This window comes from Pelodiscus sinensis, chromosome 15 (genome assembly GCF_049634645.1).
Source record: "Pelodiscus sinensis isolate JC-2024 chromosome 15, ASM4963464v1, whole genome shotgun sequence".
Lineage (NCBI taxonomy): Eukaryota > Metazoa > Chordata > Testudines > Trionychidae > Pelodiscus > Pelodiscus sinensis.
This window is the reverse complement of record NC_134725.1, coordinates 254,450-269,035: the sequence shown is the minus strand read 5'-3', so window position 1 is coordinate 269,035 and position 14,586 is coordinate 254,450. Positions and strand designations below refer to the sequence as shown.

The 14,586-nt window shown below is 50.8% G+C and overlaps 1 protein-coding gene across 1 annotated transcript in view; it reads right to left on the bottom strand.

The window, feature by feature from the left end:
* Positions 1 to 14,586, bottom strand: part of LOC102456402 (guanine nucleotide-binding protein G(z) subunit alpha-like) — a 172,995-nt gene that overhangs the window by 103,692 nt on the left and 54,717 nt on the right. The window contains exon 2 of the mRNA XM_075897799.1: positions 3,683 to 4,956. Coding sequence (XP_075753914.1) covers positions 3,683 to 4,405 — 723 coding nt within the window. The 5' untranslated portion in view covers positions 4,406 to 4,956. The remainder of the gene's footprint in view (positions 1 to 3,682; positions 4,957 to 14,586) is intronic.

The following is a 14,586-nucleotide window of genomic DNA, read 5'->3' as shown; positions in this document are numbered from 1 at the left end:
TCCCAGTCTCCCCCAGTTTTGTTCAATAAAGACAGATTCCATTTTTGAACACAATTGTCCTTTATTTTGTACATCAAGAAAAGGGGCTAGGGAAGGGTAAGTGGAAGGAGGTGAGGGAGAAATGGGGCACGAGCCCCCAATGGGGAGGACTGGGCTGGCTCTGCGGGCTTCTGGGGGTGGAAGCTCTCCTGCAGCCCCCCAATTGCCCCCTCTCCCCAGATGACAGCCTGCGGCAAGTGCAGCCGGGCTGATGGCCGAGTGCTGTGATGTGCCCAGTGTTGGCAGTCCGGGCAATCCAAGCCAGGACTGCTTTGCAAGCGGGGCACCCCTGAGAACTGTCTGTCCGGGTTGGGGGTCGGGTCCCTTTAAGCACAGCCCTCGGCTAGCCTGAGACAGCATCTCCACGCTCTAAGTCCTCCTCTGATGCCCTGCCGGCACTGCTTCCGGCCATCCTTAACCCCAGTTCAGGGTCCACTTAATGTGGACATGCTAGTTCGAATTAGCAAAACGCTAATTCGAACTAGTTTTTTAGTCTGGATCCGTTAGTTCGAATTAGCTTAATTCGAATTAACTAATTCGAACTAAGTTAGTTCGAATTAACGTTGTAGTGTAGACGTACCCTAATATATTTAAAGAGTGCAATCATGTCCCCCCTCAGCCTTCTTTTGGTTAAGGTAAACAAGCCAAGCTCCTTGAGTCTCCTTTCATAAGACAGGTTTTCCATTCCTCGGATCATCCTAGTGGCCCTTCTTTGTACCTGTTCCAGTTTGAATTCATCCTTCTTAAACATGGGAGACCAGAACTGCACACAGTATTCCAAATGGGGTCTCACCAATGCCTTGTATAATGGCACTAACACCTCCTTATCCCTACTGGAAATACCTCGCCTAATGCATCCCAAGACCGTATTAGCCTTTTTCACGGCCATATCACAATGGCGGCTCATAGTCATCCTATAATCAACCAGGACTCCGAGGTCCTTCTCCGTTACTTTCAACTGGTGTGTCCCCAGCTTATAACCAAAATTCTTGTTATTAATCCCTAAATGCATAACCTTACACGTCTCACTATTAAATTTCATCCTATTGCTATCACTCCAATTTACAAGGTCATCCAGATCTTCCTGTATGATATCCCGATCCTTATCTGAATTGGCAATAGCTCCCAGCTTTGTGTCATCCGCAAATTTTATCAGGACACTTCCACTTTTGGTGCCGATGTCAGCAATAAAAAGATTAAATAAAATTGGCCCCAAAACTGATCCCTGAGGAACTCCGCTAGTAACCTTCCTCCAACCTGACAGTTCACCTTTCAATATGACCCGCTGTAGTCTCCCCTTTAACCAGTTGCTTATCCACCTCTCAACTTTCATATTAATCTCTCTTTTCCAATTTAACCAATAATTCCCCATGTGGTACTGTATCAAATGTCTTATTGAAATCGAGGTAGATTAGATCCACTGCATTTCCTTTATCTAACAAATCTGTTACTTTCTCAAAAAAGGAGATCAGGTTGGTTTGGCACGATCTACCTTTTGTAGATGTACCTATTGTACAGCTGGGCCTCGACATCTGAGGCAATTGGCTCCCAGGGAAGCATTGCAAGTCGGGGGGCGTTATAACTCGAACCCTCATTTACGACAGGTGCTGTGCACCGTCGTAAATGCGGGCCGAGGGTGTAAGTCAGGGGTTTTCGGCTCCTTCACACTTCCAAAATTGTTGTAAGTGCGGGAGGTTGTAACTTGGGCAGGCGGAAATCGGGGTTTCCTGTACACAAAACACATTTTGGGGATCCCCCTCCACTGAAGTACTGTTTCTACTGTGAAAGAACAAAGCCTGCAGCATTCTGGGGTGCTCCAGAAGCTGCCTTGCCACAGGAAAGTTCCAGCAGGGTGAAACAATTGAAGATACCTGTGACGGGGTGAAGGAACACCGCACTGCTGGAGGCAGGACCTGGAAGGGCGGCGGTGGCCAGCCAGCTCTTCCCGCAGCAGTGGGAGAAGCAGCGGCAGCCGGAACACGCCAGGAGGGCGAAGGCGCTCCTGCGGCCACTGCAGGCACAGAGGATGCTGATGCAAGCGCCATGGAGAGTGGGCTGCAGAGCACCGAGGCTAGGGTGCTAGGGACCGGTTCAGTGGACGCCGGTGCATGCGCATCTGGAGTGAGCCCAGGGGACACCGGCACATGTGCATTGAGGGCAAAGCCGGGAGACGCCAGTGCATGCGCAATAGGGGCAAGTCCGGGGGACGCCAGCGCAGGCGCGTTGGGGGCGGACCAGGGTGGAAGCTGGTGGCCTATAAAATGGGAAGGGCCAACTCGGTACGGGGGAGCGACTGGAATGGAGACAGGTGAGGGGTCACTGGGCCAAGAGAGAGAGGCTTGAGGGAGGACCAGAGAGTGGGGGGTAAGGAAGTGGCCCAGGGCGGGTAGAAGGAGTCTTGCCTGTGGGCTGGCGAGTTTTGGCGGTTAGCCTCGACAGTCAGGTGGGGGAGGAGACACCCCCACCTTAGGGCCCTGGGATGGGACCTGGAGAGAGGGAGGGCTCAGGTCCCCCTCACACCCTGCTCGGGGGTTGTGCACTGCCAAGGATACAAGTAAACCCCACTGCTGGGGTCACGATGTGGGATCAGGGGTGGAGAAGGTGAAGGGGAGTGGACTCCTTATGAGGGACCCCTTCACAATACCTGAAGGGTATGATAGGTAAGTGGTGCACCTTTAGGTAAACAGTAAGTTAGTTGTCTCCAGACAGTGATTTTCTGGGGGTTGATTTTAGTTCCTTCTGATGGTCAGCTGTTTTTGAAGTGGAATATAGGCAAGTAGGTAGCTATAGGAATCCTTACATATTCCTATCAACACGTTTGATTGTTTCTGAAGCATCATGTCCATTTATGGGGCTACAATAGAAGAAACATATAAAAAGTCCAAATAGTACCTATAAAGGTCAAGTTAAACAGTCTGAAAGTGATAGCAAACACATACTTACACACACTAACTGATACAACTATTTCCATAGTTACAGAATCTGTGTGCTAAGCAAATGGAAGATTATAGTATTAGCATTACAAGGGGAACCCTTAAAATTATGCCGTCTTATAAAACATTACTTTTAAACATTTTTAAGGCTTTTTCTGCTCCTGCTCATGCTGATCTTTGTAAGCAAGAACAAAACTGAGGCTACAGGGAAATCAAAACTGACTGTACACAAACTGCTGTCAAATGCATAAAATAGACTGAAATGGATAAAATTATTTTATTAAAATTACTATAAAGGAAAAGTTAAGTGTTATTTGTCACTGTAGTAGATACAGAATTTCCCAATGGAAATGTGATTTTTCTAGTTGACGCTGGACCTTTATGAGAGGGAACCATAACCCCCCAAAGACCTCTTTCAGGTTTTTAATAACTTTTGGAGTAAAACTCTTAGACCAGTGGGTCTGAAGCTTCTGCCTTAGACACAAACACATTTTCCACTCGTGCCACATGAGGAAGTCCTATCATCTTCTATTGATAGTACTGAAGAAACAAAGCCATTGGAGAAAGGCTACATGCACCTTAATAATGCAGAAAAAATACTACTAGGTCCATGTGTGCTATTTTGAGCAGGTGTCTATTTGTAACTTGTGTAACACAGTGGGGCTTGGTCCCCAGGCACTACTGAACTACAAATACCCAGAAGCACTCACCGTTTGGTTATCCTCATACAGCTTCAAGTCATATCCACTCAGCTCCACGCAGAAAATTATTGCTGTAACCCCCTCAAAGCAGTGGATCCATTTTTTGCGCTCAGACCTCTGTCCACCCACATCCACCATTTTGAAAGTCAGCTCTTTGAAAGTAAATTTATTTTCCACAATCCCTGTGGTCATGTCCCGAGAACGCAGAATATCTTCCACTGTAGGGATGTAGTCCAGTGCCGCAATCCTTTCTAGGTCATTTAAATAGTATGCTGCGTTATCCTCTAGGTGGTACTCATTGGATCGGCGAAAGCAGTCCTGCACACCGGGGTCTGCCCAGAGCCGCTTCATGACTCCTAGAAGCTCAGGTGTAATCTCTCCTTTGCTTTCAGCTGGGCCTGTCAGGGCAAAAAGCTGCACGGCATCATAGGCCCTGTCAGGATTGTAGAACTCTATCTTAAGGGTGGCTAGCGCACGAATGATGCGTGTGAGGGAGTCAATGGCATTATAAATAATCAGGGGCTTGTATTCTTTGCAAGCCTCCAAGTTAAAGCCACCACTGTGAATGATTTTCATTTGCTTGACAATAGTACTCTTGCCAGAGTTACTTGTACCCAGGAGTAGGAGCTTGATCTCACGTCGTTGTCGCTGACTCTCAGAGCGCAGGTGGCGATCAATCCTGCGGGACCGCCGCGCTGCCTCTTTCTCCTCAGAGCTTTGCCTACATCCCATGGTATAGCAGACAGTAGCAGAAGAGGAGAACTGAAGATTCTGAGAAAGAGCTGCAATATCTTTCAATTCTTGTGCCAGGTGCACCCTGTGCGGGGCAGGGGGTGGGGGGGATCACTATCCAATACCTGATGGACCAATAGGCCTCGACCAACTAGTTTAGTCCCAGCAGGGGTGCAAACAAATGTAAAAATTCAACCACAGACAGATAGTCTCCTCAGTAGAGCCCATGGCACTCCCCTTTCTTGTGAATAAACAGTGGCACATTCCTGTTAATGAAAGGACATTTCCCTATTCCAGAGTGTGGCTGGATCAGTCAAATATTCATTTATCTTCTGCTTAATTATTTTGCTCTTTTCTGTCCAAAGGTAAGGAGCTGCACCTTGATATGCTCTTCTTTAGTCCAAGTTTTCTTTTAATTGTATTTTCTGGTTGCTATGGTGATGCTGCTAATTACAGCTGAAGGTCTGGTATGGATTTGTTGTATTTGTTTTGTTTCTCCCCCCACTTCTGTAGGCTGATCCAGTTCAGATCCATGAATCTGTGCTCTCCACCTGTCAAACAATGAGAGAAAAGAAATGAATAGAATTGGGAGACTTAGTTTCCCTTCTGCAGAACATACACATTTTCTCTGCACATTGTATTACAACCCTGACAGAAAATGAGTAAAGACAAGCAATAAAAATCTTGAAATACTGCAGAATTTTAGGGCCAGCTTGAGTCTGGAAACTTCAGAAAATGTGTACCCTGAACAATAGTAAATCAAATCCCTTTTTCTCTCCAGCCTTCTGTGTTTTTATTACCCAAATCCAGGCGAAAACAGTTCTGAGCTCTCTTCCAATTCTCTCTCAGCAAGAGCCTTTTCCTGCACGGCCCTGTTCCTGAAGCAAGAGTACATGAGAGAGATTCACAGCCACTTTCCCCCTCCTTGCATTTATATTGCTCTAACTCTTGATTGTGTGTACCCGATTCTTTTGTTTGCATTGAACATTTTTGTAAATAAATGATGAAATGAAAGGTGGGGATTAGGTTTGCATGAGGGTTTTGTGAAAGTGTTTATCGGAAGAGGCACAATTACTGATCTGCACAGGAAATTATTACAAGGTGTATGTGATGTGGTGTCTGCCCCACACTGGCCCTTTAAGGGTTAAAACCCAGCCCTGGGAGAGGGCTGGAGTGGTGGAGTAAGCAGCTGTGGCAGATATTAGCCAATTAGGGCCCAGCTGGGGATGTATAAATAAAGGCTCCTGAAGAGGTAAAGACTTACTGTTGCTCCAGGCAAGCTTCCAGGCAGCAGGGCCTGAAGTGAGGCCTGAGGCTACCAGGGCTGCAGGGAGCCCATCTACACCCATTCCCCAATGATGAGTAGCCATTACAGACTGCAGTTTGCCCCTGTGGCAGGGGCTAAATGATGACTAGCAGTGGGTCACTGAGGTAAGGTGGGTATAGGGGGTTCAGGGTTCCCTGAGGGGGAGGATCCCAGAATGTGGAGGCACTGCAGCAGGGCAGTACCCAGAGGGGAGGATGCCATGGTCTGGGAGGGACGTGGGTCCTAACGCAAGGTGCTGGAGCCATTAACAAGTAACAGCAGGCGAGACACTAGCCAGAAGGGGGCACTACAGCACAGAAGAGCTAATTCTCAAGTGAGTCCTGCCCTGTTCCAGTGTATCAGCCTCATGGTCCTGCCTCAGGGAAAGCGATGCAAAGGTGGACCCTCCAGGTCTGTTTAGAGAGGTTATCTGAGTCTCCTGGGCTCTGATAGAAGGCACTAAAGGGGCTTAGCAGGTCAGTTTCTGGCTAGAATGAGAGGTGCAAGGCAGGGTGCTCCTCTTTGGCCACAGGAGAGCTTGACTGGCTACATTTGCTCAAACTGGGAAAGAGTGAGGCTGTGATAACTTTAACCCTAACGTAAGAGGTGAAGATAAAGGGGACAGATGGGAAAAGGCCCAGGGAAATCGCTGCAACAAAATGAAGGGAACAGTATGTGGCTGGTCTTTATAAGCTCTCTAGGTTGGAAACTGAAGTGGTGGTGTGATGGAGCCGGTGGGCTCCTCACCCCCGAACCGCCGGCCCCCCTGGGCAGTAAGTGCCTGGGAACGCCGACTTCCCTGAGAAGCTCCGGCGGCAGTGGGACCAGGATGCGCACTCTGGCGTCTGGGGAAGAAGCCAGCAGGGGAATGGCGCCATGGCCAGATGCAGGCGCATTAGCGCCCGCAGGTACCCATGGGGGGAACCCGCCTATCGTGGCAGAGGGCGGGGGCACAGGTTCCGGCGGGGAAGTGCCTTGGGGGTGGGGCAACCCCAAGGGCACGGGATTTAAAATGGGCCAACCTCCCAGGAGGGAGCTTGGGGAGTGCCCGGGTTCCAGGGGGCTGAACGCCTCCGGGGAAGTGAGTCTGGGGGGGATGCGATTGTGCTGTGACGTGTTAGCCCAGAGTGAGACGAAGTGAGTAGGAAGAAGCCCAAGGCAGGGTGTTAAAGCCCGTGGGTCAGTGTGTTGCAGGCAACGTCCCCACTGACCACAGGAGGTGGCGAGAGAGATCTCCCCCTCCCTAGGGCCCTGGGCTGGGACCCGGAGGTGAGGGAGGGCCTGGGTCCCCCTACTCCCCACCCTGTGTGGGGAAGGCGAGGAGTACTCTGAGAGGTGCTAGAGCCTCAGGGAAAGCCGAGTGAGACTGGAGTTGTGAACAATAAATATGTGGGACACAGCCCAAGCATGGGTGTATGGTACTAATACAAGGAAATAGGGGCAGGAACTTCTCACAGGTTGGTGTAGGAGAAAGAAAGAGCCCTAAGCATAGGCCTGGTGCTTGAACCAAAGTAAGCAAGAGTTATACTATGAGTAATAGACAGGCTGTGTCAAAAGCAAATGTTTGCCTGCAAGTCAGTGTCTTTCAGCACTAGAACTGCTAGCATGAATAGAAGCACATGAAGTATGTAAATACATGCCACCAGGACAGTATAGGGACACCCAGCTGAGTACATGATAAAATAGTTTGAAACAACAAGAGTGAAAGCATAACAATGGGTGGGGAATGCTTTGGAGGAAAGTACAAGGGGGCATACAAAACATGTCATTAATGTGCGAGATAATATGTACAGTGTGTATCATAGATTGTTCATTTCTGTCTATAAATATTGGGGTACCTCAACTTAATTCTTTGGCTGGCCTAGGGGGTGATAGTGGAATCCATACTATTGATTGAGCTGAGTCCATTGTCCCAGGTACAAATACGTAGGGGCTCGGAGGCCATCTGGCTACTGACAACTATTAATGTACTTTGTTCGACAATAAACGTGTCTCAGGTGCCTTCGTATCTCATCTGAGTCTGTGGTCTTTGGGGGGGGTTCTCGTGAAGTCTATGATGCTAGTTACCTGCGCAGAGCTGGCAGGATATACTGAGGGAGCATATGAAAACGCACACAGCTGAATGTTTATCATCACTGATGGAGCAGGAGACCTGTTAGGAGGCCACACCAGTGAATCCTCAATTTACTGTATCACTGTCCTGAACTACTACCGTGGGGAGGCCTGGGTTTCCCCACCAGCCACTGATGAAGTGGCCTAAGCTTGGAGAAGGCTTGTTTAGAAGCCTGAGTGCAGGACTGAATTTAAAGGGCCTAGAATCAGTGTTGACAACCAATGTTCCCTCTTATCTTTTCCATACATGTGTGGAATAAAACTTATGTGCACCGAGGCATATGCAAATGTGTGCCACCAGTAGAAACAAAACCTAGTTGTGGGTGCTCTGCTAATCATCTGGGTGGAATTTGAATCTCTCCTGAGAGGCTGCACAAGCTCCCAGCTTACAGGGAACTCCAACTCTGGTGAGTGTGTGCTACCCTGGAAGGGGTTCATTTTTTACTGTAATACCCAGTCTAATGGGTGAGCCACAGAAAAACCCTCAGGCTGTGTCTAGACTGGCATGATTTTCCAGAAATGCTTTTAACGGAAAAGTTTTTACGTTAAAAGCATTTGCGGAAAAGAGCATCTAGATTGGCACGGATGCTTTTCTGCAAATGCACTTTTTGCGGAAAAGCATCCCTGCCAATCTAGACGCGCTTTTCCGTAAAAAAGCACCAATCGTCATTTTCGCGATCAGGGCTTTTTTTTTGCAGAAAACAAATCTGAGCTGTCTACACTGGTCCTTTTGCGCAAAAGGGACTTTTGCCCGAACGGGAGCAGCATAGTATTTCCACAAGAAGCACTGATTTCTTACAGTAGGAAGTCAGTGCTTTTGCGGAAATTCAAGTGGCCAGTGTAGACAGCTGGCAAGTTTTTCCAGAAAAGCGGTTGATTTTCCAGAAAAACTGGCCAGTCTAGACACAGCCCAAATGTTTTGAGATTCATGGTAAAACAATGGAGGAATTCTTGTGAGCCCATGCTTTGCCCACAGTATAAATAAAAAAAAAATCTTCTCCACTAAACATCCTAATGAGATACTGCAAATGGTGAACTGAATTCAACAGCTCCTGATATGAACAGTTATCAACCTAGTTTTTCATATTTGAGATGGGTTACCAGAAATCATACACGACAATATGAACTCTTTCCACACTCAAGTCAGCATATTCACAAAGCACCTATAATTTTGATCCATGCATTTATTGGACAGTGAAAGAGAAAGGAGGGGAATTAGTGTAGGTAAATGTTCAAATTTAAAAACAAAAAAAAGGCTGAAGGAATTAGGACTGGGCTCCTACATGTCACGTTCAGAACTGACTGGGACACTTATGACCAGATTTTCAAAGGGGTGTAAAGATCAGATAGATATCTTTGAAGAGCCGAGTTGGCAACTGTCTCTTTAGGAGCTTAATTACCTTTGAAAATCTGAGCTTAGATTTCCAAATCCAATTTTCAAAAATTACTTTAGTCAAGTGCCTTTGAAAATTTTAACTGGGGGCCTAAAGAGACAAAAGGCAGGAGATACGGTATTCCTTTTAAAAACGTGTGACATCTATTTTTAACTAAATTTTATATTATTTTTCCCCCAAGGGCAACTGACCCCTCTGGCCCCCTCACTACGCCACTGCCCCCCCCCCACCCGCCCCAGATCTATCATCTTATGCATGTGCAAGATCTGTGAGAGCCGTCCCATGACTCTGCAGTTAGTGCCTATGGCGCCTGCTTCTGGGTGGTGTCTCAATGCTCCACATTCACCTCCAAAGAGGGGGCTTCCCAAAGCAGGCCCTTGCTGCAGACCCCCAAGGCATCCACAGATCCAGTCTCCTTTCAATGGGCCCACTTCCCAGGGCTCATTGATCTTGGATCTGGCTTCCATCCCCTCTCCAACCCTTGCAACTGCCCTGAGGTGTCACCTTCCGCCTTATCCATTCCCACCTCGTTCACCCCACAGGGACAGTCTCTGCCTCTGTCCTAGGGACTATTCTACCAAGATGTAATACAAAGTTTCTATGTACAAGGACTCACTACAAAGCTAAAAGCTTCAATGAGAGAGTGATTAATACAGAGACGTGTCTACATCTGCTGCAGGGAGACACCTCTGCCTGCCTCCACCCCTCTCCCCCAGAGTCTACAGCCCCATTGCAAAGCGGGGGAGGGGAAGAAAAGAGGCTGAGGCCCATCAACTGGACTGAAGCAGTCATGAGCAAGCCATGCCCGGGAGCCATTCTCCTGTCCATTGCTGGTGCTGTGTTGCTTCAGGCACGCTGAAATGCAGTCACCTCTGGGGTGGGCTGGACAGCTGTTTAACACCTGCACAAGGTTTCAGGCAGGGGGCAGTGCAGGCTGCCTTCCTGCAGAGCCCGGATCAGAACTACTGTGCCCTCCTGGCTTAGGAAAAGAATAAACAGGAGGATTGGAAATTAACCCGCCCAGTCTCACGTCCCCTAGGCAGGGACTGAGCCATCTACATTAGGCCCCAGCTGGAGTATCATGTCCAGTTCTGGGCGCCACATTTCAGGAAACGTGGAGAAACTGGAGAAAGTCCAGAGAAGATCAACACAAATGATGAAAGGTCTAGAGAACATGAGGTATGAGGGAAGGCTGAAGAAATTGGCCTTGTTTACCTTGGAAAAGAAAAGACCGAAAAGGGACATGAGAGCAGCTTTCAAGTATCTAAGGGTATGTCTACACTACCCTCCTAGTTCGAACTAGGAGGGTAATGTATGCATACCGCACTTGCTAATGAAGCCCGGGATTTGAATTTCCCGGGCTTCATTAGCATAAGCGGGGAGCCGCCATTTTTAAATCCCCGCTGCTTCGAACCCCGTGTAGCGCGGCTACACGGGGCTCGAACTAGGTAGTTCGGACTAGGGTGCCTATTCCGAACTACCGGTACTCCTCGTTTCACGAGGAGTAACGGTAGTTCGGAATAGGACCCTAGTCCGAACTACCTAGTTCGAGCCCCGTGTAGCCGCGCTACACGGGGTTCGAAGCAGCGGGGATTTAAAAATGGCGGCTCCCCGCTTATGCTAATGAAGCCCGGGAAATTCAAATCCCGGGCTTCATTAGCAAGTGCGGTATGCATACATTACCCCGCTAGTTCGAACTAGCGGGGTAGTGTAGACATACCCTAAAAGAGTATCATAAGGAGGAGGAAGAAAAATTGTTCTGCTTGGCCTCTGAGGTTAGGATGAGAAGCAATGGGCTTAAATTGCAGATATTTAAGACCAGGTTAGACAGACACCTGTCAGGGATGAGCTAGGGCAACTCAACTTTGGAAGCCCCAGGGGCCACACTGATACTTACAGAACATGCTGAGGCCTCAACTTAAGTGTGGTTGCATATGCAAGCAAATCTATACAAATAGCTTCTCTCACACTGACAGGCATGAATACAAAGATTAAGGCAAAACTACACAACACACAGGCCCCATTTAAGTCAGTTCTGCTGATATTAATAAAATGCAACATTTCCCCGATTTCTACCCATGTGACAGCACTTTTCATGAGCAATGACAGTCCAAGAATTTAGCTACTAAAACACGTATCAACAGAAGATCATTACACTGATTACTTTTTAGTTTTGGCTCCCACTCGCCGGCCATGTGTTGATCCCCACATAAACCCAAACTGCACCGCGGGGCGCAAACAAACTGGCCATGGGCAGCATACCAAGTTATTAATAAATATTTTATAAACCTTTCCCTTTTCTCTCTGCTGCCATGTCTCCTCTCCTTGCTCCATCATCTCCCTTGGTGCCTGCTGCCCCCCAACTCCTTACCCTCCTCTGCTGTCCTGACTCCTGCCCTTCTCACTGCCCTCGGCCCGCCTGCGACCTGCCCCCCTCCGCCAGCCCTTCTCTCCCCCCTGTGCCCACTCCTCCAGTAGCCCCACTCTGATCGTGTGAGCTACCCCTCCTCTAACACCTCCCTCTACACACCTGCTCTGCCTCTCTCCTCTGGTGCTGGTCCCTCCCCTGCAGGTGTCTGCCCTTCTGCTTCACCCCAGAATCCCCTGGCACCTGCACCTTCCCTTAGCCCTGCACCCTCCTGGTGCCTCCCCCTTCCCTTACTACCCCTGCCCCCTTTGCCCTCTTTTTCCCTGATGCCCACCCCCTCACCACACTCTGCCCCGTTCCGCTCCTGCCCCTCTGTGCCCTCACACATGACTTGCTCCATCCCCACCTTTCTCATGCCCACCCCTTCTTTCAAGCCTTCTCCCAGCACCTCCCCCTCCCCCTCTAGTCCCCAATGCCCTTCCCCTCTCCTCTCCTCTCCCAGCATCATCCTGCCCCCCCTCCCACTGATACCTCCCCTCCTGCCCTTTCCCTCATTGTCTGCACTTGGCCCCCTGCTATTTGTCTCTTGGTGCCTTCCCCTTTCTTCCCCTTCCCCTCCGCACAAGCCCCGTCTCCCCCGCTGCATAAAACCCCAAGCCCCTTCAACCTCCTACGGAGGAGACAGAGAAAGGGCTCGATAGCGAGAGCGTACAGCTGGTCCGACAGCGGACGCCCCTGACGTACCCCCTCACATGAAGCTGTCCAGCTCGGTCAGGGTCCAGTTGAGCCTGACCAAACACTCCGCGAGGACGTACAACACCCAGAGAAAACCCACAAAATGGGGCCTGAAGCCGGAGGCCTGCAGCGTGCCCAGGAGATACCCGTGGTCCATCCTGTCGCACGACTTCTCCTGGTCCAGGGACAGGAGGGCAAACGACAAGCCGTCCCTACACCCGAGCTCTAAGAGATCCCAGACCAAGTACAGATTATCAAAGATGCTACGGCCCGGGACGGTGTAGGTCTGGTCAGGATGGATCACGTCCGCCAGCACGGACCGCAGTCGCAGCAAGATGGCTTTCACTACAACCTTGTACTCTGTGCTGAGGAGCGAGACGGGACACCAATTCCAAAGGTCGCGGAGGTCCCCCCTCTTCAGTAGCAAGGCGAGCATGGCTCACCTGAACGACAGAGGGAGGACCCCGCTCTCCAAGGACTCGGCCCAGATGGTGATGAGCTCTGGGCCGAGGACGTCCCAGAACACGCGGTAGAACTCCACGGTCAGCCCGTCCATGCCCGGAGTTTTATTGTTGGGCATGAGACGGAGGGCTTCCGAGAACTCGGCCAGAGTGAGAGGCATCTCCAGCCGGTCCCGGTCGCCCGCGCTGACCGTCGGGAGCTCAGTCCAGAGCGCCTTGCAGGCGTCGGCTTCGGTCGGATCTGGGGAGAGCAAACTGGTGTAAAAGGCCCTGGCCCTTCCACACATCTCCGCCGGATCCGTGAGGGGGGTGCCGTCCTCCGCCAAAAGGCAGATGACGTGCTTTTTAGCTCTCCTCTTTTTCTCCAGGGCATAGAAGAAGCGGGAACCTCGATCCATATCCCAAAGGAACTGGATGCGAGATCGAACGAAAGCACCCCGGGCCCTGTGATCTTCCAGGACCCGGAGTTCCTCCCGCTTTTCCCGGTATGCCTCGCGGAGGGGTGGATCCTCGGGGGCGGATGCCAGGCGCCTCTTAAGCTTCAAGACCTCCCGTTCCAGCTGTTCTACCACCGCATCCCTCCGCCGGCTGGTACCCCGGGAGTAGTCGCTGCAGAAGAGCCGGGAGCGCACCTTCCCCATGTCCCACCATCGCCACACCGAGGGAAAAGTGGGCCACCGCCTCCACCAGGCCTGCCAGAACTCCCGGAAGGATGCCACGAATCCCACATCCTCCAACAAGCTATTGTTGAAGTTCCAAGAGGCCGGCCCCAGCCTCTCCAAACTGAGGGTATGTCTACACTGCATCCCTAGTTCGAACTAGGGATGCAGTGTAGACATACCCTGAGAGAGGCTTTCACGGCCACCAAATAATGGTCCATGAATGGGGCCGGCCGGAGGCTGGAGGAGTGGGCTTGTGGCAGTTGGAAACGGGATTAGTAAACGCGATCCAACCGGGATTGGCTCGACCGATCATCCCCCACCCGATCATCCCCCACCTTCATAGGTGAAGGTGGTGGTGTCGTCCGGGTGGTGGTCTCGCCAGACCTCCACCAGGGAGTGATGGTCCACGATCTCCCTGAGGATGCCTGCTGCGGCCTGCCAGTTCTCGACTCCTGCACGGTCCCAGTTCTCAAGGGTGATATTGAAATCCCCGCCCAGGACCAAGTATTCGTGAGGATACAGGGTGCCGAGGAAAGTGGCTGCCCACTGATAAAAGGTGACCCGGTCTGGACCCACGTTCAGGGCATAGACGTTGACCAAGTTTAACGTCAGCCGCTCCACGTGGGCCCGGACGTGCAGCAGGCAGCCCGGGACAACCTCAGTAATCCCCAGCACCTCGAGGAGAACAGGGTGACCACCCTCCCGAAGTAAGGAGAGCACCTGGCTCCTGCGGAGACCCGCCCTACAGCCCCAGGCATTTAATGTCGCAAAGATGGTGCACTTCATGATGAGGGCTGGGGTGGAGCTTCACGGGCAGGGTGATTGTTGGCCTTCTGCAGGCCCCGCAAAAGGCCGCTCCCCGACCCAAAGGTGAGGAGAGCGTCACAGAAATTGCGGGCCCGCCGGTAGGCTGCGATGTCCTGCCTCTTGGTTCGTCTCCCCTCCTGAAAAAGGGCCCTTGTGGCCTCCAAGATGGAATGGAAAACCCCCCAGCGCTGAAGGGCCAGCACCACCTTCCCCTTAGCCCTGCGTGTAGCCGCGAGGAATTGTCAGAGCTTGGCCCCAAGCGCTGAGGGAGTGCCGGAATTTTCCTCTGTCTGGGCCCCATGATAAGCCTTGTGAGCCACGGAGATAGGAAACAGG